This window comes from Haemaphysalis longicornis, unplaced genomic scaffold (genome assembly GCF_048455015.1).
Source record: "Haemaphysalis longicornis isolate Haplotype H1 unplaced genomic scaffold, Haemaphysalis longicornis Haplotype H1 scaffold_10, whole genome shotgun sequence".
Taxonomy (NCBI): Eukaryota; Metazoa; Arthropoda; class Arachnida; order Ixodida; family Ixodidae; genus Haemaphysalis; species Haemaphysalis longicornis.
This window is the reverse complement of record NW_027526204.1, coordinates 74794515-74821003: the sequence shown is the minus strand read 5'-3', so window position 1 is coordinate 74821003 and position 26489 is coordinate 74794515. Positions and strand designations below refer to the sequence as shown.

Here is a 26489-nt window from a genome sequence, read left to right as displayed (position 1 = left end):
AACGCTTAGAGGAAGCAAGTCACCTCTGGTCTTCAACTGAACATTCTTGTTTCCGTAATCACAAAGAAACAATTGCTGACCGCCTGTTTCTGTTAAAAGACCCCTTGGCATTCAAAGAGCGAAAACTATATTTCAGTAGGTTGTCAACGCAAAATTTGCAAATAAAATCCTTGTCCGACATCCAGACTGGCCCCATATTCACAATCGTTTCTGTTGCCTGGGTGAAACTGAAGAAATTTGGGATACAAATGGATGAACAGATTGTGGAGATGGCTCGACAACCAGCTCAGTTCCCTTCCCGCATCCAAAACTAACATTGATGCATTCATCTAAACATCAAAGAGCCCTAAGTGCGTGATCAACAATGTGGCAAATCCGCATGGGATGCAAAAAAGAACCGTAGCTTCCGCACCTCTATTAGCACTTATCGGCTTTGCTCAGCTATGTATTTTTCGCGTACAGGAAGCTCTGTTCTAGGCCATTGTTCCACGCCCCTATGAGCGGGCTATCTCCATAACAGGCGCCATTACTCCTATCGCCACGCAAGCCACAAAAATAATCATTTACTGTTGTTTCCCTCTACTGCGCAGTGGTGACATGCCATAAAAGTCTCTGCCTGGTGATTAGAGACATTTCTCTGTTCGCACCAGAGGGGGCGCACACAGTATACAGAGCGATAAGCTCGAGGTTTGTAGGTTGCCTTCTTTGCCAGCGAGAGCTTCTCAGAAGCCGGCTGTTATCTAGAATACCAAGTGATGGCGACCCAGCTTCGACTGCAGCTCAGTACGAGCGACTCCTTATGCGTGAATGGAAAGCCTTCTAATCAACTTAGCAAACTTCCTGCAACGGTTTACTGACAACATGACATCGTCAAACACCTCCGCGTTCATGCGGCTCCTAAGCAGAGCGGTTTTGCTCGCCGTGGTTGTCGCTACCGCTGAGTCCTTCGCGCTGATGGAAACACTGACAAGCCACGAATCTTGTTCGCCCGAGCAGTTCCAGTGCGTCTCGTCTAACTTGTGCATCTACAAGGAGTGGCGATGCGATGGAGATCATGACTGCCGTGACCAGTCGGACGAGAATGACTGCACGGCTCCCTGTACCGAAAGACAGTTTCTATGTGGCGATGGTCTTTGTGTGGGGCGCAGATATAGATGCGACGGCAGTCGGGATTGCACGGATGGTTCAGATGAAGCTGACTGCCCGGACACCAAGGGTTGTTCGGAAAAGCAATTTGCCTGCGACAATGGCCGTTGCCTACCAAGCTGCTGGGAATGCAACGGCATTCACGACTGCATGGATGGCTCGGATGAAGATCCGGTTAAATGCAAGAACAGGACGAACGGCTGTGGTCCACACGTGTTAGCCTGCACTCTCCAGAAAGGTGATGTCAATTTTCTGCCAGTCACCTGGCTGTGCGACGGAGAGAAGGACTGCCCTGATGGCTCAGACGAAAAGGTCTGTGAAAAGGAAGAATGTACGACAGATGAATTTGCATGCAAGGACGGAGATTGCATAGCGCGTAAGTGGCGATGTGATGCAGATGACGACTGCACCGATGGATCCGACGAAAAGGACTGCGAAAATGCGACATGCATTGGGACTGAGTTTCGTTGCAAGAGCGGTCAGTGCATTCCAGATGAGCACTTGTGCGATGGGGATCGCGACTGCTCCGACGCCTCGGATGAGGATGGGACCATTTGCCTGAAAGGACCGACAGGCTGTCTACCGAAGCAGTTTGCTTGTATTCCTCAGAATGGCAGCGTTATGTGCTTGCCTATGAGGTTTCACTGTGACGGAGAAAAGGATTGCCCTGATGGATCTGACGAGCATGACTGTGACGCACCGCGCACAACCTTCTTTTGATCCCACGTTGAACACATGGCCTCAAGCGGCGAACACGGAGTTAAGAAAGACGCCAGCAGGTTCTGCAGAACTGTGAGTTCGACGACTGCGCCAAAGATAAACCTGAACTAGGATGCCCTTTAAAATTATGCTTTAACTCTTGATGTATTCACGCTTAACGGGATGTACTTAACATAGTCTTAACGCCTAATGTTACCGAATGTTTTGCACTGTAACGATGTATCCCAAATAAAATTTGGCGATTCTTAGACGCATTCTACGAGCCGGTGTTTCTGGTTTCCTGCGTTGAAGCTTGACATCCTACCCAGTCCACTATGCCGTCCTGGAGACGGTTGTTACCCCGTTCGGGATTTGCAGGGTTGTTCGTCGACATCAGCCAAGGGTAAAAACTCGGATAAGGTTAAGAAGCGTTTTAGGTCTCAAAAGTAGGCGTCAGCAAACATTTTCGTGTGCAATGAGCCAACAAGATGCAAATATTTCTTGTAGAAAATTTCCAATTCACAAAACGTGATCTACTTTGAAAATTAAGAATATAACAGTCTTGATGTGACACCTTAAAAACAATATTAAATAACTTCTGCGGTTTTAATAGCACCATACATGTTTCTACTCTTACAATATAACGTTTGAAGGCGCGTCGCCAACCGCGCACATACACATCTGTTACTGCGGATGCGGGGGAATAAAATCAAAACGAGCTGACGGAGATCTCTCATTAGAGAAACTCAGTAAGGGTACAATCAACTGTTGATATCTTTTATTTGATTTTTATTCCCCGAAGGCGCCATCGGGACATTTCGTGAGGGGTGGACATGACACGACGCATGAAAATGGTTTTACTCCGAATATAGTAACAGCAACAGATGTGATTAGATCAACTATCGGGCGCTGCTTAAATGCCCTGCTTCAAGTGGGGCTGGCCCGAGATAGTCGCAGCTGCAGAAGGTAAGTCATTCCAGTTTCAGGAGGTGCGGAGCAAAAATGACTTTGCGAACGTTTAAGTGCGGCACGTCCGGAATAACTGCGTTAGGGTGAATATCGCGGGAGAGCGGTAAGCTTGTTGCAGGCACTGATTTTGAGATGACTGCGACTGGAGGAGTTTATGGAAGAGACGGAGTCCGGATATCTCGTGACCAGAATGAAGTGAAGAAAGAGTAGGGAAATGAAAGAAAAAAATTGGCGTAGCTCGCACTAGTGGCGCAAGGCTGGAGAAAAGCAGCGAGGATCTCTGAAGAAGAAGAGGATCTCTGACTTCTGAGGCGAACACGCGAGTCCGCGTGAGGAGACGTAGTTTTCAACAATCGTGGCAGCCTCTAGTAGTCTTTCTCGAATGTCTCCGTCCCTGCCTCCTGCGGTCCAGATTGTTATATCATCAGCGTAGAGGCTGTGATGCACGTCAGGAATTTGCTATAGTAGGGGAGGTAACTTAATCATGACCACATTAAAAGAAATGGTGATAAGACCGACCCCTGTGGGGTGCCACGGCTACCCAGACTTATAAGGTGAGATTTGAAGTCCTGCACCGTTATTTGGGCGGTCCTTTGAGACAGAAATTCGGCGATGTAGTTGTACGCCTTGTTGCCCACATTTAAGTCACTCTCATTATGAAGGATGGTAATGTGGGCCACACAGTCAAAGGCTATTGTCAAGTCAAGCCTCATTATAACTCGAGAATCAAGTAGGGACACGCCCGGGTTGTCAATTATTTGATGTTGAATTTGTAACATCACGTCTTGCGTTGATAGGGAAGACCGGAAACCCACCATGGTGTGCGGGAAAAGTTGATGCGTGTCTATGTGGCGGTTGAGACGGGTCCAAACCACGTGCTCTATCAGCTTCCCGAGGCAAAAGGTCAGTGAAATAGGCCTCAAGTTCTCTAACTTTAGAGCCTTTCCAGGTTTGGGAATGAGCTTAATCAGGGTGCTTTTCCACGTGGGGGGAAGGTTTCCCGTGTTCCACCCCTTGTTCATGTAGGCGGTAAGAGCTTGTAAGGACGAGTCATCAAGGTTGGTGATTACACGATTGGTAATACCACCAAGGCATGGTGCAGATCGCGTGTTGAGATGAGAGATAGCCTCATACACTTCCGCTTTGGTGATAGGTCTGTGCATCTCGAAATTGGGTTTACCGGCATATGGCCTAGCTGGTTCTGAGGGGCAGTCTGAATGTAGAGGTCCCGCAGCTTTTGCAGTAATGGGGTTTCATCTCCTTGATGCTCGTGTAGAGTACTCAGTAGGTTTTTACGCTGAGTAACGCGTCATCCCTCTGGGTTTAATAGGCAGCGGATGGTGAGCCATGTTTTAGGGGTATTCATCTGTACCTCCATCCGATCACACAGAGTGTTCCATTGTTGGTTGGTGACGTACGTGGCGTGTTTTTTGATTTTCTTGTTGAGTCTAGTGAGCCATCTGCGCAAGGAGCGGTTATGCCGCTGCGTGCGGAGCCTCTTCTGTATACTGTCTTTGGCCTCCCACATGTGCAGAAGTCGTGATTCTATATTTTCAAGACTAGGCTCTTGCTGTACTACGTGTGTGGACAGTTCAACATCATTTTGTAAGCTTTGCACCCATGTGTCCAAGTCCTCGATGGTAGGGTCCTCTTCTGAGTCCTGCACCTGCCTTAGTTTACGGAACATGTCCCAGTTTACTATCTTGTGCTTCCGGCCGGTGAGTTTAGACGGTCCTGCTCTAAGCGTAGTCTCCAAGATTAAGTGGTCACTGACCAAGTCTTTAAAGGTGTTTGTCCACGTAGAGCTTGGAGCATTGTATACGAGTGTGAGATCAGGGGTGGTGTCTCGTTGGTCACCGTTGCCTCGCCTCGTTGGGTGTGCTGGATCCGTCAGAAATGTCAAATTTAGTTGTTGTATGGCTTCCCAGACTTTCTGCCCTTTTTTATTTGGCCTTTTGTAGCCCCATGCGGGGTGTGGAGCATTGAAGTCTGGTTTGTCTGTCCGTCTCTCTGTCTGTAACTTGATTAAGCCACCAGGCTAAAGTAAAATGGTTACTGCACAATAGTTCTATATACTCACAGCCAAATGTAAACGTCTAAGCCCGGTTTATATGTTCATACTTGTCAACGTTGTTGAACAAGAACAAGACATTACGCAAATATAAGACAGGAAATTACACAAGAGATATTTACAGTGTTCCTTTATAAAAAAAATCCTGAATGCTTGGTTTTTTGATAGCAAATGATATTCTACATCTACTGCAGAAAACCACCGCCTGCTGTTGCCCGCGTCACCTCGTGACGGCTTATGAGAAATCACGCGGCAACAGCAACGAGAGGTTCCACTAGCTAGGTTTTACGTTGTGCTTGGAACGCGCGTGGAGCACGGCAACGTGGTTCTATAAACCTTGAAGTCGGCCCCCTCGATTCACGCGCGTCTCCGCCCTACTGCAGCGCTGGCATCGAGGAACCCTGCCTGTAGCAGTAGAACGCGGTAAATTCAAATCGCCTTGAGCAAACTTTTAGTGTGTTTACCTTGGGATGAGCGCGACGAAACAGGAACAACATGAGAGGTGAGCGGGAAAGCAAAGGGGGCCATTTCCTTGGCAAATCTCTAGAAAAGCTATCGTCTATTGACGACATTTGCAACGAAAGGAGCAGATACGCGGCCAATTTTTTTCGGCTCATTTTTCGATTTCCCGGCGCCTGCTAGCCATCCGCTATCAGCCGTGCTCATCAGGCGTCCATGAAAACACGTCACCGCTGCCACCCGGAAGCTACGACTGAGACAGCAAGTTTTGAGAGTTCCGCCGAATCGTAATGTGGCGTAACGGCAACTCAAGTTTGGAAAGGAGGGCACATAGAGTTTCTTACAATATACACTAGAGATGAATCTGGCACTAGCGTCTATGCGACTCACATCAAGGCCGTCTCTGTCATCATGGTCCGCCATTAGATCATGGGCTCGTCTAAATTTCCTCATTGGATTGGATTGAAACGTTTTAGTGACCGCAAGTTTAAATAAAGTTCCTCAAAAAGGCGAAAAATAGTATGCAATTATGCAAGTGGAAAATAAAACAGGCTGTTTTAAAACTAATAAAAAAGGAGGTGAATCGTATTTTTGCTGGAACGTTTGTTTCTGCTATTTTGTAGGCCAAGGTGGTAGTTACGAGCAATGTTAATATTTGGAGAGGAAACTCATTATAAACTGTTATTTTATTAACTTTACCATTATTTAAAATATTAAGTTGTTTGAAGAGTTTTTAAAGTTTTTGCAGCCTGCCTATGAAAACGTCACCTTCATGGTGAACCGGTGCACGGACTCTCAGCTGCAGTTTAACGAGAAAAAAGAAAACGTGGCGTTAAGGGGTCGTGGACGATCCCAAGATATGACGGATTCAGGCGCCCGTATCTGCCGTATCTTGTCTTCGTGGCAGTACGTTTTGTTTATTTTTTCGTTGGCTACAAATTTCGCGGCTGCATATTACACGCTCAGTCATACGTGCTTCGACTGTGGCATGACCAGCGTCAGGTGCGATCACACACTGCCTGCTGTTTCAGCGAACACGGCTGCCGCAGAACATGAAGGATTTCGGCTTCCTCGTAGCTCGTAGACGTGCTAATGCCTAGTGAAAAAAGCAAATACCCAAAACCGCTTAAGAGTCCAATGGTCATGCCAAGACCAAGCCAAAAAGGGGGGTCTTCCCATAAACCCCCACGACGACATGGATTAGCAGGCACAGTTTCCGCTCTAGAATACTTACTAAGAAACTCTAAGGGAGGACAATGATACACCGGCGGATACGAAAGAAAGGATACGCGTTTTTACCAGGCGGCGCTCCTGCGCGGTGAAGTTTGTTTTATGCCCATTCGGTGGTAGCATGCTCGGCAGACACGATCGCCGGCTGCGCTGGGAACTTACGTCATCAGGCCAAAACATGTTTCAACCAGAAGATCAAAAATATAAATTTCCGGTAATTCATCCGTCCAAGCTACACCCGGCATACGATGAGCGCCGTAGTGCAAGTCTCCGGAATAATTTATACCACTTTAGGATCTTCCACGTGCGCTGAAATATGGGCACAATGGTGTTTCTGTGAAAACGGTTGCCGCGGCCGGGTATCGAACCCCCTTCCTCGGGCTCAGCAGCGCAACGGCTTTCCCACTGAGCCACCGCGTCGTGCTTTCCACCGGAAGCTATGGCGGCGGCAAAATTGGGTGACCTAACTAAAACAGGGGGAAAAGGATTAACGCCAGTCTCTCAGAAATCAAGGAAGGCATATATCATAGGCGTATATCATATATCATAAAATAATCATATGGCATATATCATAAAATAAAGCACACGATATAAAATCTTATCACCTAAGTTTTCAAAATAGTTTGCAATATTCCGACAGTTCTGTCGCCGGTGCAACCTGGGTTTTGCGAACGACAAATGACCCTTGCAGACGAGTTAAAAATCACCCTGAAAATAAGTACGGATGTCCTCTAAGAGAAGAGTCACGCAATAATGCTCATCGTGGCTCTCGAGACAAGCTGTGGAGCCAAACTCAGACTCGCCAAAAAAGTTTTAACCAGTTTTTAGCCGACAAACAGAACGCACAACCAAGAGAAAAGCAAGAAAAAGAGAAGTAGAACTGATAAGACACATCCAGCTACTGATCATGAGCCGGGTATTGCAGACCCTACGGTGCCACAAATTTAGCCCACTAAAGAAAGTGATCCGAACACTATCATCAGGACAGCAATGGGGCAGTCCTCAACTTTGAAGTTTTGACCGATAGACAAACTACCAACGGCTGGATCGCCACGATAACAGAATGGACATGCGTAGACGGGTCTACAAGAAGGGAAAGACCATTTACTCGGTGTAGGGATAAAACAACAATAGTCGAAGCAACGAATAAACTTGCGAAACGCAGGAATGGCAGAGGCCTTCACGCTGCAGTCGTCCTAAAAAAAATCGCGCCAATCCACCCCGTGAATGTGGTTGGAAAGCAAAGCTGTAAACGGCACCCATAACGATTACTCATGCGACGTCACTTAGAATCACTCACATCGCTCTACAAATAGTAAAACCAGAGAGAAGTGAAATGCACTTAACCACACCATTTATTACTTCAAAGAGATATTCTTGGTAAGGTTCAATCAATGCATGATGCATGAATGGTGTTTGGTTGAGTTGTATTGGTGTAGCAAGAGTGGAAACTTTTTTTTATAAAATCAAAGTAAGCTCCACCCCGGTGTTAGACGATCTGACTTCTCCGTCTCTGCGCCATGGACGGAGGCGACGAGACTTGCGGCTGAGAAGGAGGAGGAAGAAATACTTCGGTTCAGATTTCTGAAGGGCCCAGAGTGCAGCCTTGGGGAGTGATTCCTTCTTCTGTGGGGCCCATATGCAGTCCACGCGGCCTGTGTTCTGTCCACCCGCTGAAGCTGGGTAGGTAGAGAGGGCTTGGACAGCAGCATTTCCCATTGCTCTTGTTGGGTAGTTGACGGAAAGAGAGGAGGGTGCTCCGGGCTAAAGTCGCACACCCCGATTACGGGGCGGAGTATTCCTACTTCTGAGAAAAATTTACATTCAGCGTCGTAGCGATTCGGATGCATTACGTGAAGACGCGTAGGCTGTGGGAAGGAGCCCGGATTGTATGAGCCGTAGGGTAGTTTGTTGTTCTCCGTGAAGGTCAGGGTAAGGCGAAGGTACGGTCTGCCTCAGAAGGCGATAATGCTGGATTATCTCCCTGGACGTGACAAGCGGGTGACTGTCCTCGTGCAGCTCCATAGCACGGGAGGTAAAAGCGCAGGCTTGTTGGGTGGGCGTATTTCTTGCCCTCCATTGAAGCGTGAGGTGGTGTCCAGATGAGCTGAATGGAACCGTTTGGGGAGTGTTTTTTTAGCACGCATAGGGCAGGTCAAGACACCCAACCCGACTGGTAATTGCAGTAGGCTTGCTGGGAATTGGTGACTAGCCTCCGAACCCCTGGTTGAGTGAGAGCCAAGGTGGTGGCTGCCTCTTCTGCTGCCGTCATTTGTTGGGTCCTAAGCTAGGTACACGCAAGGAGGTTGGTTCTGGAGGTAGCCACGATGATGGCGTGTTGCTGCCCTCGATGTTTGGAGGCGTCTGTGTAGATAACTGCATGAGCCCCACCGAGGGTGCTGTTTAGCATTTGAGTCCATGCTTTTCGTTGACCCTCGTCATGTGAGGGGTTCATATTTCTAAGCAAAGGGAGCATCTTTAGTTTTAGTCGACAAGAGTCTGGGAGCACGTCAAGCGGAGTGACATTTTGGGCTGCCCAGCCAATCTGGTGAAGCATGCGGTTACCCACCGCAGTTCTGAGTCGGACCTTCTGGTTAGAAAGATGGCCTTCTATCAGCTCTTCCACCGTGTTGTGGAGCCCGTGCTAAGCAGCCTCAGTGTGGACGCACTCATTAGAAGACCAATGGCCTGCTCAACCACCTTTGTAATCATTATGTAAAGCATCTCTATGTCTTCTTCGCCGAGAAGGCGATAGCGGATTGTCGTAAGTAACTCTCGAGAGGACAAAAGCTTCAATTAATCGAAAGGTACCGGATTCTTTTAGCCTCGATTCTTAGTGGCAACTCGCCTGATCATGTGTATGATTAGAGTAATGCTGTTTTTGAGGCGCTGCAAGGAGACGTCACTCTTGGGGTTGGCCTGGAAATGTAGCCCCAGGATCTTGATGCTGGGGTGTGGAGTAATGGCCTGGTCATCAAGGAGTATTTGGATGTATTCCTTGATTTGGGGTGAGGGCGGACGACAAGGAGCTGTGATTTTTTACGGGAACACTGGAGGCCACAGGCTTTAGCACATTGGCGTACTAAAAATGAGATTCCATGGATTGGTGTGAGCTTCCTTTAATTTTTGTAACTCTTAGCACATGAGCAAGGTGCGCACAGGGCCGCTAGACGGGCGTGAGTGGTCGTGTGACGCTTTCACGTGGCATTCAGCGAGAAGGCAGGGTGTAAACCCGTAGATGTGCTTGGTGGGTACACCATTTGTCTTCCCGTGTTCTCGTGGGCTCATAGCTGAATCGGTAAGACAGCGGGCTCTCGCTTTGTTAGTCTATTAGTTCCAGGTTCGATTCCCGGCGGTGCCAGTAAATTCTTTTATTTGTTCGCTGGAGTTTTCTGGTGACACCAACGGTCGCGAAAGAACCCTTGGGGGGTAGAGGTAGAAAGCTTTGCTTTAAAAGGATGTTAGAGACAATGACGATGAATATGTCCTCAACTGTGTCTTCCAAACACATTTCAAGAAATGGAAGAAAACACTCTCCGAGCACGAAAAGCGCGGATGGAAAACAAACTCTGGGGTGGGGGGGCATCTTGTAGAGGAAAGGCAGCCCCCCCCCCCCCAGTTTTAAAAGAAACTACTGCACGCCATGATAGACCAGTCACCGTTCCAATTGCTACGCGTAAAAACTCTCCTGTACCAAAACTATGGATCTAATCGCACACAAGAAGAGGAGATACGGCAATATCCAGATCATTCAGAGAAATTTCCAAAATCATGACACCACAGTATACACCGACTCCGGGATGTACCAAGGCACGAGGCAGCAATTGCCGTTGTTGACTACTCTGCAAATCTTTGTGACTGCATGACCCTCCAACATATAGGAGGAAATAAGTAGAAGTTGGAGCCATCCTCTCGTCAATCGGAATAGCGGAAGTATTACATGGACGCGTGACAACATTACATACTCTCAAAGGACATTATACTCTTTTCTGCAGGCAGAATACCTCCACAATAAAAAAAGTTAACAACCTCACCTGGACACTCGAACACAGTGGTCTCGAAGAGAACGGCGCACTGACCAAGAGGAACACGAACTTATGCTCCTTGTGCGCTCCTCAAAAACATTAAGAGCGAATCCTGATCCCATGCCTAGATAACTCGGGATGTGTAGCCGACCCTATTCCCGGCCACTTGTAATTTCTGTCCCTTATCCAGCACCCTGTTGGGTAAGAGAGCGATACTCCCACATGAAGTGTGGGAGTGTCGACAAACGCCATGCCAACCCTTCAACCCTTCCCCCGCTTACGAGCAGTGGGTGGCCTGCCTAGAAAGTCCGGAACCTGGGACCCGACGCCTACTGGTGAAGAGGGCCTGGACTGCCAGCCAAGGACAGGGCATCTCAGACTAGGGATGCAGAGTACGACCAGCACCAGCACTCGTAAAATAAACATTTATTCCTCCTGCTCCTATACTTAGGAACATGATCTTTCCCAATGGCTGCAAGGAGGTCTCAATGCCGAAGATTCACAAACTCTGTTGAGGAAAAACCAGCACACGTATCAGCGAACGTATGTGAGTTGAGGTGTTGGGTGGGAACATCATAGATTTACTTAAAACGCTTCTAAATTAGGGGAAACATCCACTCTCTTGCGCGCATCCTAGCCATGTCAAAGGGTATGGTCAGGGGAGAACAACTCAAGCATAACATATTCCAGTTGTCCGAGACTTGGAAGGCAGCTTTGACAGCTCGTTACCTCAGGATCAGCGCGAGCTGGTTGAGAGGGCAAGGGAACGAGGTGCTGCATCTGGTGCCCTAGTCTTCAGGTTCCACCCTTCAGCTCCCTGTCACCTTTTTACCCCGTTTTCCTAAACCAGAACTATTTCTTCCTGAACGAAAATTTTCACTCACTCACTCTGTCACTCACAATCACTCTCTCTATCTATCCGTAAAAAGCAAAATTGCTCAGCCGGGCCTAGAAATCACAGAATAAACATTTTGAAACACTGACACTGACGCCTCCCCCGTCGAACTGACCAGCAACTAACATCTGCAACATTTGACGCTGCTATTTTAATCCATATAGGTGCAGAGAGCCTTTGTCTTTCCTGGGCCCCGGCGATTAAGAGCCCTCGTTGGTAATATTTCTCTCTTAGATAACCTTTAGTGCTCGTGAAGCATTGACAGGAAATGCAGGAACTAAACACTCCGTGGAAGTCGAAGGTCGCTATCGCGCCTTACATCTTAGGCTACAAACGGACATGTCTCTGCAACATTCTTCTTTCCCAAGATGTCACTTACACGCGCAGATGTGACCTTGAATTTATTGTGAATCATTGCGAGTCAGTGTGGGTAGAGGTTGACAGCTCATTCCTTAATAAAGAAAAAAACATAATTCTAGGTTGCATTTATCGCTCACCATCGTCTTCTTTTTGTGATTTTTTGCGTTGTCTCAGTGAAGTATTATCTAAGTTAACTTTTGAAAATAAGAACGAAGTAATTGTAGAGGATGTTAATATTAACTTGCTTGACACGGATAGTACTTCTCACGCAAATTACACTGATTGTTTACCTGGATTTGGTTTGGAATCGCTTTTTGAGTGTCCAGCTAGAGTACCATCTCACGGTACCGGTACACTCATTGATCACGTGTTATCCATCATGGCGTCATCTCCATAACCTCGGTGCGGTCGCCTTCATCACTTCAGAAGGTACTCACTACTCCATCACTCGACGCTGCACCTCCCCAGAAGAAGCCGAACTTCTCGCTATCGCTTTTGCCGCTGCTGACAGCACATCCCCCGTCCGCACGACCAATATCTACACCGATTCGAAGTCAGCATGCTACCACCTGGCTCAAGGTCTTGCGTTCCCCTCCTCACTGTCCCTCTTCAACAACGTTAAAGGGCCTTTTCACGTGCACTGGATCCCTGGTCACGCAGGCGTTGCAGGGAATGAACGAGCTCATCAGCTTGCCCGCGAAGCTCTCCTCCGGGCCCCTGTCGACGCTCGCGACACAAATCCTTGTCCTCCCCCTCCGCTCCCCACCTTAGCAGACATTCTAAGCATACGCCGCACGTTCCCTCCCCTCCATTCCGGGCTTACCCGTCGCGAGCAAGTAGTCATTCGGCAGGCGCAAACATATACACTGCACACACCCACTCGGCTCCATCTGTTCCAACGCACGCCAGACACCCCTGTCCCACTCTGTCCCCACTGCCTTATTCCCCCTACCCAGGACCACATTCGGTGGGAGTGCCCCTACAACCCAACCCAACCACACAATTACACCGGAGAGTGGCTGGCTGTTGCGGCGAGTTTCCAACAGCAACGGGAACTGGCGGCCCACATCATCAGGGCCCTCAGCGGCTGCCTGGTCCGAGGCGGCTGATTCGCCCTAACCTTCCCATGAACAATAAAGTTTCTATCTATCTATCTATCTATCTATCTATCTATCTATCTATCTATCTATCTATCTATCTATCTATCTATCTATCTATCTATCTATCTATCTATCTATCTATCTATCTATCTATCTATCTATCTATCTATCTATCTATCTATCTATCTATCTATCTATCTATCTATCTATCTATCTATCTATCTATCTATCTATCTATCTATCTATCTATCTATCTATCTATCTATCTATCTATCTATCTATCTATCTATCTATCTATCTATCTATCTATCTATCTATCTATCTATCTATCTATCTATCTATCTATCTATCTATCTATCTATCTATCTATCTATCTATCTATCTATCTATCTATCTATCTATCTATCTATCTATCTATCTATCTATCTATCTATCTATCTATCTATCTATCTATCTATCTATCTATCTATCTATCTATCTATCTATCTATCTATCTATCTATCTATCTATCTATCTATCTATCTATCTATCTATCTATCTATCTATCTATCTATCTATCTATCTATCTATCTATCTATCTATCTATCTATCTATCTATCTATCTATCTATCTATCTATCTATCTATCTATCTATCTATCTATCTATCTATCTATCTATCTATCTATCTATCTATCTATCTATCTATCTATCTATCTATCTATCTATCTATCTATCTATCTATCTATCTATCTATCTATCTATCTATCTATCTATCTATCTATCTATCTATCTATCTATCTATCTATCTATCTATCTATCTATCTATCTATCTATCTATCTATCTATCTATCTATCTATCTATCTATCTATCTATCTATCTATCTATCTATCTATCTATCTATCTATCTATCTATCTATCTATCTATCTATCTATCTATCTATCTATCTATCTATCTATCTATCTATCTATCTATCTATCTATCTATCTATCTATCTATCTATCTATCTATCTATCTATCTATCTATCTATCTATCTATCTATCTATCTATCTATCTATCTATCTATCTATCTATCTATCTATCTATCTATCTATCTATCTATCTATCTATCTATCTATCTATCTATCTATCTATCTATCTATCTATCTATCTATCTATCTATCTATCTATCTATCTATCTATCTATCTATCTATCTATCTATCTATCTATCTATCTATCTATCTATCTATCTATCTATCTATCTATCTATCTATCTATCTATCTATCTATCTATCTATCTATCTATCTATCTATCTATCTATCTATCTATCTATCTATCTATCTATCTATCTATCTATCTATCTATCTATCTATCTATCTATCTATCTATCTATCTATCTATCTATCTATCTATCTATCTATCTATCTATCTATCTATCTATCTATCTATCTATCTATCTATCTATCTATCTATCTATCTATCTATCTATCTATCTATCTATCTATCTATCTATCTATCTATCTATCTATCTATCTATCTATCTATCTATCTATCTATCTATCTATCTATCTATCTATCTATCTATCTATCTATCTATCTATCTATCTATCTATCTATCTATCTATCTATCTATCTATCTATCTATCTATCTATCTATCTATCTATCTATCTATCTATCTATCTATCTATCTATCTATCTATCTATCTATCTATCTATCTATCTATCTATCTATCTATCTATCTATCTATCTATCTATCTATCTATCTATCTATCTATCTATCTATCTATCTATCTATCTATCTATCTATCCCTGTGGGGGGGGGGGGGGTTGTTCATGTTCACGCTGATTCACCGATCATTTTCCAATTTTTCTTACATTCGAAAACATTACCCACACATTCAACATCAGCTATTTTACCTCTGTATTTAATTCCAATTCCTTTGTTGAGGCTATCAGTAGAACTGATTGGGCGCCTATTATGTCCATATCTGATCTCGATGCAGCCTTGCTAAAATTTTGCTCGTCATTTTTACTCGCCGTGTCGACTAATACGCCTACTGTCCAATGTAAAAAGAAATGCAAGTATCCGCAAAACCTATCGATGACAAATGGTCTTCTAGTAAGTTTAATGAAGGAAGAAAACATGTATATAAAAAAAGAGGCGTCAGCCCTTGGACATGTATTTGGCTAAACGATACAAGTCCCACTGCCGTCTATAAATGCCTTGCTCAAGCAAGCGAGAAAAGGTACTATGAAAATAAATTCGAGAAGAATAGGACTAACCCCAAAAGGCAGTGGCAGCTGCTCAACTCCTTCCTTAACAAGTCATCTTCTGATGTCCCTCTAACCAAAATCGACTACATTAGATCCACCCTTTCCGAGCCCAAATAAATCGCCAATGCTTTCTCGGAATACTTTTTTTCCGTTTATACTAACCACCGCCCCCTTACGCAGTCGTATACTTCTCTGGGACGTGCGACGCAGTCATTCTTTCTTTACCCAACAACACCACATGAAGTCTTTTAAACCATTGGTAATCTGAAAAATACAGGGCCTGGGTTAGATGACATTTGTGTAAGGCGTTTAAAACAGGTTGCACATTTAGTTTCCGACAAGCTATGTCATATTATAAGCCTTATGTTTAAACACGGTTTATTTCCTTGATTCTTGAAAAAGCTGAGGTAATTCCAGTTCAGAAAAATTGACAAAGAAACAGTTATCAACTACCTTCCAATTTCAATTCTTTCCTGCCTTAGCAAACTAGTCGGCAAATTGTTTGTTAAACGTCTGAATGAATATTTATCCAAATTTAAGTCGCTTAAAGACAGTCAATTTGGTGTCCGCCCAGGTATGTCTACTAATCTAGCCGCGCTGTCTCTAACTATTTACATAAAGCAATGTATGGATTCTGAAAATTTTTTGGTTTCTGTTTTTTTAGACCTCGCTAAAGCCTTTGACACAGTAAATTACCAGCTCTTGTTTCATAAACTTCAGTCCTATGCCATAACTGGACCTGCGTTTATATTATTAAAAAAATTACCTACTTGACCGACAGTACCCAGTACACAATGCAAATACCTTCTCTGCAATAAAATAAGTCAACCAAGAAGTACCGCAGGTGTTTTTTATATATGAATGATCTTCCTAATGTTCTTAGCTCTTATAACTGTGGTCACTGTGTTTTATACGCAGATGACACAACCATATCTTCATCCGATAAAAAACATTGGTGCTCTTATCTCAAAGTTAAATCTTGCATTACGTGTCATCATGAATTGGTGCAGCAGTAATCATTTTTTTATAAACCACACAAAAACTAAACTTATGGTCTTTAAAAGTGCTCATAGGTCATTATCTACTATTCTCGTAAATCAACTTACCCGCCGCGGTGGCTCAGTGGCTAAGGCGTTGCGCTGCTGAGCACAAGGTCGCGGGTTCGATTCCCGGCCGCGGCGGCCGCTTTTCTGATGGAGGCGAAAAGCAAAAACGCCCGTGTGTACGAGATTTCGGCGCACGATAAAGATCCCCAGGTGGTCAAAATTAATCCGGAGCCCTCCACTACGGCGCGCCTCATCGCCTGCGTTGCGTCGGCGCGTTAAACCCCACAATCAATCAATCGTAAATCAACTTCGTATCCATTCCATCTACTTCATGTACTGATGTCGTCTTTCTTGGCATACATCTGGACCCATGCCTTACCTTTCGCAGTCACTTTAACCACCTTAAGCAGAAGACGGCGTTTGGTATCAGTGCATTGGTCAAAGCTCGCCCTTTCTTTTCCCGCGAAGGGCTGCTGGCGTTGTATTTTGCTTTAGTTCATAGTCATATTGCTTACGGTATAGTTACATGGGGCAATACATATGCTTGTCACTTATCATCAATACAGCACATTCAAAGTCAGTCAATACGCATTTTCACTTCTGGTTCTTCGCAGACGAACGCCTACACATTACTCCGCTCTTACAATATCTTGCCCGTAAAGGTTTTGTTCCAGTTGAATCTCGTCACCTTATTCAACAAATTGCCTCATAATCACCTGGCATTCCCATTTATTGCATCTGACATTTTGCAGAATAATATTGTGACCAGATTTCCGGCTAATAAAATTTCCTGTTACCCCCCCCCACTCATACCAATTGTGGTAAAAAATTTCCGCATTCAGTGCGATTTGCTTTTGGAATGAGTCACCTTAAGGTATAAAATCTTGCACTTCATTTCCATTGTTCAGAAAGTCCCTCAGAAATAATTTTCTAGACTAACTGTACTTGTGATCTGTTAACTGTTTGACTTGTTGGTTCTTCGATTCCTTTGATATGATGTTGAGTGTCTTTGGATTGATTTGTGATGTAAAAGTGTATTTGCATGTCCGTATTTTGTAAGCATGCTTCAGTTGCTGTGTATAAATTTTACCGTCAATTTGTATCTCCGAACCGAGGGTCCCACTAACGTTTTAAGTGCGATGCACTTCTTAAGCGACCCTGAACCTGCGTCCACCGGCGATGTCCGCATAGCATACCCACGTGGGGGATTGGCCAGGAATCTCCTCGTCTTCCTTGGCAACTGGGGGAGATGGGCGCGCGCTGCCTGGCCGCTGACATGGCACATACCCACGTGGGGGATTGGCCAGGAATCGGGCGTGAGAAGGGCTAATGCACCCGCTTAAAGGAGTACTGACACGAAATTTCAAAGCTCAGATCCGCTCTAGCAATCAAGTACAACGACAACACAAATAGGTGTCTGTGAATAAATGCATCTTTCTTTCTTTGTAGTTGTGTGTGTGTGTGTGATCTCTCTTTCGCGAACATTACCGAATTGCGCAAATTCAACTCGTGCATTCGCACTTTCACATTCTTCCCCTCGGGGAAATGCGGGGAATTTTTTTCGCTCTGGGGCCCTCATCTGTATATCCTGATTTTTGTAACAACTTGTTTTTGGAAATATTAAAACTTTACACTTGAAACTTGACCAATAAATGTGGGCGTCATTCATGCGGCTTGCACTGCTCCCTGTGCGTGCGTGTCTGGCAGCCGTCAGCAGCACATTTCCCTACATGGTGTCAGAAGTTGGATGGCTGAGTACGGTCGTCCCTGCCGCTGATGCAATGGCGACACCCATGTCGTCATTGCACAGCACTAGCCGCGGCAGGGACGACCGTACTCAGCTATCCCACTTCTGAGACCATGTAGGGAAATGTGGTGCTGACGGCTGCTCGCCGCGAGCGAAATGCAAGGTAAGGGGGACCACCTGAAGTTACTGCCTTCAATCAGTTAAAGGCGATGCTCACCTCGGACTTGTGCATTGCGAAGTATCGTCCTGCTTGCAATATGCGACACAAGCTCATTCGGTCTAAGAACTGTTCTGCAGAGGAGCAATCGGGAGAGTAAGGCGCTGTAGCATTTGCGTGACGGTCGCTAACAGAAGCGGAACAGCGCTACAGCCAAACAGAGAAAGAGACACTGGCGGTAGCATGGGCAGTGAACCATTTTGACCAGCATGTTCGTGGCCTAAGCTTCACGGCAGAAACCGATCCCACGCCACTGGTAACATTACTTGGAAGCGCTGACTTGGACACGATGCCCCCGCGCATTCAACGATTTCGCATAAAACATTGGCGCTACCGATTCTGCGCGGTCTACGTTCCGGGCAAACAAATAGCAACTGCAAACACCCTTTCAACGGCGCCGGAAATGAAGCCATAGATAACTCAAGGAAGTGCGGTAGAGCAGCTTGTAGAATTGCAAATTGCTACGGTAGCAGGCACGAAGCTGGTGTTTGTTGATGATGTTCGCAAGCCCCAAGAACTGGACGCGGAATGCAACCTGCTCGTCAAGTACTGCACCAAAGACTGGCCTCGTCCAGACCGACGTTTGTCTGGACAGCCTGTAACCGAAGTAGCCTGACAATGTCAAGTGCCAAGATGAAGAGGCGAGATGGCGGGAGGAGAGAGACTTCGGTCGCCGTAATGCAACGACTGCCCTTGCTCGGCTGTAGGCGGGAGATACGGCGGGGGTTCGAGATGTCAAGGCTACGGCGTGTGCTCTCAGCCCAGCTCACGGAGCGAAAACAAGACAGGAGGGGAAACGAGGCTTCGTAGCCCGCCCAGATGGTGTCACAAGCACTTGTCATAGGTTAAGCTGGTGGCGTGTGTCGCGGGAGAAGAAATTGCGCCGCCGCTGCGATCGGCATTTCAATGCGCAGCCACGGAATGAATTTCAGCCGCTATCATGTCGTCCATCAGGTGCCGCTACCCTCTCCTTCGCCGTAGCAGCTACGAAGCTTTGCAGTCTGCCTTCGTTTTCATCGTGACATTATCTGGTCGCTCGCCCGCGCTTGCCGCAATGGGCCCTTTCCCCTCCTATATATTCCTGCCCTGTCGCCCAGCGGCCAAGGCCCATCCGTACGTCGTGGAAACACCCACCGGATTTCTCATGCGTAACAGGGTTCATATAGCGCCCTCCTAAAATACGGCTACGCAGCCGGCTTAAAGTGAAAACAATGCCGAACAAGAAAACCAGAGCATGGTAACACCGACCACGGCGGCAGCGACATCAGGTATCTCTGGTGAGCGCGGAGTGCGAGTTACAAGGCTCGGGCGTCGGGTCAAGACTACGAAAACACTTGACTTGTGATGTGTTTTGTTTCGTTTTGTGCTAATCTTGGGGAAGAGATGTAGAGGGCGCTACACGCCATTCTTGCTATATATAGTTGTGGCCAATAAAGGTGTGCCAAGGTAAATATAACTGGTAGCGAAGCTTCCATAGAAGCCCATACGTTCAGAAAATGGCGGCTCTTAAGCTGCTCATGGGGCTTAGCGCCATCTGTGTGAGGAGGGAACACTTCCGGCGGAACAAAAAATAAACAGGATGTGACGCAAGATCCGGTCAGAAAGTGACGTCATTTTGGTGCCGTTAGCGGGAAAATTTGACTTCAAAACACCCTTAGCAGGACTCTGATAGCTGAGGGCTCATTTCATTGCCATCTGACGCAAGTTGGCGACCCCTTGGCGTGTGTGCTTCAAGTCAACGCCAGCTTATACTCGTGACTAGAGAACCGCACTTTAGCATACTGTCGTATGATTCGCCTCGGTGTTTATAAAAGCATCTTGCATCTTCTCTGAACCTTTATTCTGTATTCATGCCTTCCACTGCTGTATAAAAGCAATCAGGTGTTTATTTTGATTGCAGCGGGTGGCAAACGTACACCCCCCCCCCCCCCCCCCCCCCGACCGGAATTTTTTTTCTGCCTAGGGATACAGAGCCCAAAATGACACTTGACCACTCTCCCCGGCCCCCCTTTTATATAAAAAAGGTGCCCACTCCTTACCCCGATACCAATTTCTACCAACGCCACTGCTAAGTTTAATTGCGTCGCACATACGCAGGTAGGCGTGCGTGCCTTAAGTACAGATCAAGGTTATATAATGCTTGCTCAGTTTGTGTACTTCTGTTCTAAGAGAAGAAATAACGCGAAGTCATGCTAAAATCAAGACATTTGAATTTTATTCCAGGATGAACATAAAACAAATTTACCACACTGCACGAAATGAGCACGTATACAGTAAGTACAAAATGTTCGTGGGCACTACATGCATTATGATTTTCCTTACCCGCCGAAAAATTGACTTTACCCGTAACACATAGCATTATGAGCAATGAAAGCGTCAACAGCAGAACTACTTCGAAACAAGAGAAAAGAACTAGGCACTGCATCTTGACGTAGAAAACCGGGCCGCAGGAATGCCGATTCACGAAAGTGCAGCGAGCACACTGCAGCTGTCCCGGCGTCTTATCAAGTAGACAAGGCAAGACATGGGTTTCTACAGAAGTTCACTCAGCATTCACGCCTGCAATTTCCTGGTTGCATTATTAGGCAAGTGTCGCAACAGATAAGTAAAAAGAGGAAAAATGGATCAATGCAAACGAAAGCTACGGCAGTATGTAAAAGCACATAGCCGGAAAGATCTGGCAGCAGCGCAGCACAGAGCAGCACAACACAGTACTGCGATGGAAATAATGTTTGCGCATACAAGTGCGGGAAGCAACGAGCACTACAAGCGTTGTAATGCAATAGAGAAGACACTGAGATAGACAATTAAAGCGACTCGTTTAAATTCGAGTGGTACTACGTCGAGAAGTCCTAGAGTAATTGACACAACTTGCTCTGAGCCAGCCTGAGGTGAAATCAAGAGATAACTGTGACATAACAAAGCTTTAGACCCATTTTTTTTGATGCACCACCACGTCCCCTTAAACAACCCCCGTACACATATTAACAGTACAATAGTTTCGCGTTACCTGTGGAAATGAGAGGAAAATGGTGCAGTAAAACGCCAGGTGTACGGGAGTTGCTGTTGCAACTTGTACAGCACATCGTTTCTGTAGGTACCGACGAAAGCGCTCCGCTCCAACCGTTGGCAGCATCGTCCCGTAGTTCACCGTGCCTGCCGGGCATTGTACTAAACGTGTTCACCGACGATGCAACGCACCTCGCAAGTCCACGCACGGCAAAAATTAAGTTCACACCAAATTAACAAGGAAAAACGAATGCAAATGTGCACCACCAAAACACGCGAGGGGCGTTTCCTAGCAGACGAACTTTAGGAGCGCCTTTCCGATCACTACAAGGACTGCATCACAAAGCAATGACATGTGCCATTCTTCAGAGGGCGCTACAAAAAAGGTTTTTGAGAATGAACGGCATTTTTATAAATTATTTATACACTGTGCCTAAATAAATGTGATTCAGAAATAAATATAGTTCGTAAAATATAATTGTTGTTTTATTGTTGAACAAAACTTGGTTTTTTGTTACTAGTGTTTGTTCCCTCCTCACCTAGTCGCGCTTCAATCGCCACTCCCATAAGCCTCCATGCTGATGTCGCTGGCAATAGGTTCTGAACCACTTTTTGCCCGAGCCTTCGCTACCATTTATATTTACCTTGGGTGTGCGTCATTCGTTCGGCTAGCACTGCTCCAGTCACTTTTGCGTGCGCGGCTAGCAGCCGTAAGCACTCATTTCCCTACACTCCATGGGAGCATGTACACAGGCCCGGAATTTATCACAGTATTGATCGACTCTCAAGCCGCCTGGTGTCATATCCTTCAAGGCCGGTTATCCCAAGCCGCACTCCGGATCTCGTAGACCATTCACGCGCTCGCAGAGATTCACATCGTCTGGGCCCGTGGACGAGAGTTCTTGCAAGAGAATGACTTAGCTCCCGCCGCTGCCCGAGCGCTGATACCCCGGACGTTTCCTAAAAAGGGCAGCGGCCCAAACCAGGCACTCCAACCTATCCCCCATGCTACAACGCCATCCACCATTACCGACATTCACGCCGTATACACTCGCTCTCTCCCGCACCAATCTCACTTTACACCGCATGCATCAGAAAATGTTTCCGCACAGAACACGCATCTACCTCCCGTTGTAACTCAATATTAAGGTACACGAGCCCACAGCCTTACCTTAGCTGCTTCGGGTAACATGACAATGGAATGCAGAAACAGGTCCCATTCCTCCCCTCGAAACCTTCTTTCACCGTTGAGCCGTAGGAGGGTGCAATTGCCAGCTCCGGCTGAAGCACCAGAATACTCTGGCCTATCTGGCCTGGACGGCAGCCATGTCCCAGGAGTACGTGTGCTCTGTCACTACACCAACCAGAGAAACGTTCAACCACCACACCATCTACTTTCACAAGTTTGTTTCCTCCCCTGCTTTATTTGCTTGTTCTTATTAGTAAGGTCACCTTAGATGATTCTGTCGAGGTTCTCGGTTCTGTATGGATGTAGGTAGTGGCTCTACTATATGTGCACAATGGGGTAGAATAGCGTTGCTCTGAGCGCTTTGAAGATGAGTTGATTCTGCAGGATCTCACTGGTGGCCTTACACTGTCAAAAAAATGTTGGGCGCTTACTAACAGAACACTAACCGGTTACTTGTCACAGTATCCACTCGTTACTTGGCGCTTTTACCAACTGGCCGTGCATAACCTAGTAAAACGCTACACGCGACAATATGTATAAGCTGAGCGCGCAGCACGGCATAGACGCATTCCACACGCAAATATCACACTTACACAACAAATAAATTGAGCAGGAAAACCAACGGGATGCACGAGGAGAGGGAGTATAACTTACCTTAGAAATACATCCGCAGTTTTTGCTTTTATAGCCAGCAGTGGAAGGTTCAGTGATAGAGTCAGTGGGCTTGTCGCAAAAAATCGGTTATTTTAGCGACAATTTAGAATTGTGCATTTTAATATCAGCGCATACAAGTCAGCATGTGGATTTGCGAACGCTTTTTAACCGTGAGGGGAGTGGGAAAAGTGCCGCAGCAATTATGTTCAATAAGTCATAGAATTTTCGGAATATCGGTGAATGTCAGTATCAAACAACCAGCAGCTACTGAGTGCACGGTCTAGACTAGTAACGATAGTATATAGGGCCCATACTTAGCGGCAGCACCTGCGTACCGTTTTCCGGGGTAAGAAAGTTCATAAGGAGTTAGTAAATTCAACCGGTTACTACCTTTTTACTAGCATTTTTGTTAATAGTGTAGAGGGGACGAGCGCCAGCCATGCGGCTTAGTAGAAGTCTGGGGTATATTGATGACTCTTGCGTATAATTTATAACGCGTGATGCTCGAGAGGCCGCTTGCTCCTCGGCGAGGTGAGTGCTTTCTATAGGCCTTGGAAGCACGTTTCACATGTTTAACATGCCTATTTAACATGTTTAACCGTCCCATTTTAAACATGTGCCTGTTTAAGTGTTTCAACGAAAGGAATCCGTCACCCGCGCTGGAGCTTGTTCGAAGCATTTTTCCTTCTCGCAGTGAAAAAGCGCAAGACAGCATCTAGTGTAAGTATAACCAAATATTAATTGTAACTGATGGATTAAATATGTTAATTCCAAAATAAAGTTTTGTAACTTACACTTACAACATTTTTATTTCGTAAATAAACTGAAAAGACGGCTGTGCCTTTCAAGGACACTGGCGGCTTCATTGAGCCTCTCGGAGACAACCCTTAGTCGGTGTTCATGTGCGAAAGAAAAGGCACGAACGATGAAGGTGGAAACTGCGAGCCGGGCGCATACCCGAACCGTCCAGGGGAGGCCCAGACCAACAATTCGGTGGCGCTTCTTGCTTTTCATAGTAAACTTGCAACACTAACATTTTGTTTCAATTATCGTAAACCACGTAGGTATGAAACACCATAAACTTGAAACGATTGACTTTGTATCAGACAATAAGAACGATTCTTTGTGTGTTTTGGAGGTTCTTATAAAATGAGAAAAAAGTGGTAGTTTATTTTAATATCGCCTTTTGAAGAAACATCACTCATGAAATCCTATGAGGCAAAGTTGCCGTCAGGGGTTCTGCACTAGCAAAGAAAAGGGTAATGTTGCAGCTTCTTAAAGGGGTTAGCAGCATTGCTCTGAAGCGAGTGTAAGGACTGCCGACCATCTTCATCCGCTGTCCGCTGACCTGTCCGCTGCAGTCCTTCAAATGTGCCCCAACACTGTAATAATTTCTGTTGTTCAAACGAAACTGAATAAATGTTAAAAAAGACACATGTACTGTGAAAAAAGCCTGCACGACTCTCTCTACCCACTTCACTTCCCGTGGCCCGAAACGAGTGCTGATGTACTTGAGAGAGGTAATGACCCTTGGCGTGAGTGAAAGGAATCGAGCGGGACGTGCGCAAAGGAGGCAAGCGAGGTCTTCATCCTCTGTACCTCGATCAGCCGCTTCTCGGCCTTGCTGAGTTAGTTGCTATTTCCTGCGGCATGGGAGCAATGTGCTTGAACCCCCGCGATACGCATGGCCTTGTTTTGTTCCGCCATATTTCCTGTGACCCGTAACACGTCGTCTTAGCGCAGTTCTCAAGAAAACGCTCTATCGCCCCGTCCATCACGCCAGCTACAAAAATAACGACTTTCCTGTTGTTTCTATACACTGCTCAGTGGGGGTGAGGATATAAAAGCTTCATCCCTGTGATCGTCGGCATTCGTCGGGCCACTGTGGGGCAAGGCTGGAAGCACGGCCGTTCTCGAAGCAAGTGAGTTGTCGATCGTGAGCTGCAAACCTGCGGATCAAGTTATCGAACGTGCTGCAGCTGTTCTCTGGAAAACATGAACTGTTCGAGCTCCTTCTCGCGCTTCTTGGGCCTGGCGGTCGTTCTGGCGTTGGTCATCCATGCTGCGTCGGCCTCTGCTCTGCTGGGGACAGTAAGTGCGCGCAATTCTTGCTCGTCGGATCAGTTCGAGTGCGTGACGTCCAACGAGTGCATCCCAACGGAACGGCGATGCAACGGTGACCGCGACTGCACAGATGGCTCGGATGAAGACGCGGTTATGTGCCAGAATAGGACCAAGAACTGCTCTCCTAAAACGTTTTTCTGCCCGCTGCTTAATGATTTCGGCATATGTGCCCCGAGAGATTGGATTTGCGATGGAAAAAGTAATTGCCTTGGCGATATAGACGAACGTAATTGTGGGAATATAACGTGCACGGAAGGGGAGTTTGCGTGCAAGAGTGGCAACTGCATACCGCGTACCTGGACATGCGACGGTGAACGTGAATGCGCCGATGGCTCGGACGAAGTCCCGGCTGTTTGCCCGCACGATACGAGCAACTGCCCTTTAAAGAAATTTGTCTGCCAGATACGTGATGATTTCGGCATATGTGCCCCCGTAAACTGGCAATGCAACGGAAAGGAGGACTGCCTTGGCGGCTCAGACGAACGTAACTGCGTGGATCAGACGTGCACGGAAGGCGAGTTTGCTTGCAGGAGTGGAAACTGCATACCGCGTAGCTGGACATGTGATCGTGAGCACGACTGCTCTGATTACTCCGATGAATATTCGGGTTTTTGTTAGAACAAGACATCGGCCACAGCTTCAGGCGTGCTAGAGTGCAAGCGTCGTGGGTGTAGTGGAAGGTGCCTGCCCCTACCCTGAAGCTGCGACGAAGATCGACTGCTTAAATGGTTCCAGAGAGAGAAAGACAGAGCATCTTGAAAAGCTGGAAAGATGGAGTGGATCCCCAGTTCTGAGATGGATGTGTTGCTTCCGCTTCCAACACCTGTGTAACCAGAAGAGTCCGGACGTGCAGTCGACAGCTGGCCAACTGCGTATCCAACAGCGCTGGAAAGAAACTGACGTAGAGGAGAAATAGAGATGGATTGTATACTCGCTCCAGTAGAAGATGTTATTGGTAACCCAATTGCTGACTGTATTTGCACAGAGCTATGTACTCTAAGGGGAAAAATAAATGCATTCTGACTGAGTGTACGCACCTGCATGTCTGTGAGTGTCAGAGTGTACTTTCCTCATTTTTACTGAGAGTTGGATGAGGGTCAATGAATGTTTTTTAGTCGTCGGGTAAAATATACTAATGTTGCCATACGTGACTAGGAGTGTCGGATCGGAATGGACATCAGGAAATCAGTCGGTGGACCAGTTCGCAAGCCTATTGACAGGCGAAGTCGTGGCCCGTTACTGGGGCGTAGGCAGGTGTCCACATAATAGCCACTGGGTGACTGTATGATAGTGTTGTAGTGCCCGGAGTGTC

General features: G+C 46.2%; 2 protein-coding genes across 2 annotated transcripts; both read left to right on the top strand.

Annotated features, from left to right (window-relative positions):
- Nucleotides 1-650: 650 nt before the first annotated feature.
- LOC144158783 (uncharacterized) lies at nucleotides 651-2119 on the top strand. Its single transcript, XM_077689920.1, has one exon. The coding sequence runs from the start codon at nucleotides 808-810 to the stop codon at nucleotides 1864-1866; it is 1059 nt and encodes a 352-aa protein (XP_077546046.1). The 5' UTR covers nucleotides 651-807; the 3' UTR covers nucleotides 1867-2119.
- Nucleotides 2120-24948: 22829 nt separating this feature from the next.
- Nucleotides 24949-26173, top strand: LOC144158790 (uncharacterized). Its single transcript, XM_077689926.1, has one exon. The coding sequence runs from the start codon at nucleotides 25049-25051 to the stop codon at nucleotides 25793-25795; it is 747 nt and encodes a 248-aa protein (XP_077546052.1). The 5' UTR covers nucleotides 24949-25048; the 3' UTR covers nucleotides 25796-26173.
- Nucleotides 26174-26489: the final 316 nt, after the last annotated feature.

Excerpts from the sequence above, each read along its gene's own strand:
- LOC144158783 (XM_077689920.1), top strand. The coding sequence starts at position 808 with ATGGAAAGCCTTCTAATCAACTTAGCAAACTTCCTGCAACGGTTTACT.
- LOC144158790 (XM_077689926.1), top strand. The coding sequence starts at position 25,049 with ATGAACTGTTCGAGCTCCTTCTCGCGCTTCTTGGGCCTGGCGGTCGTT.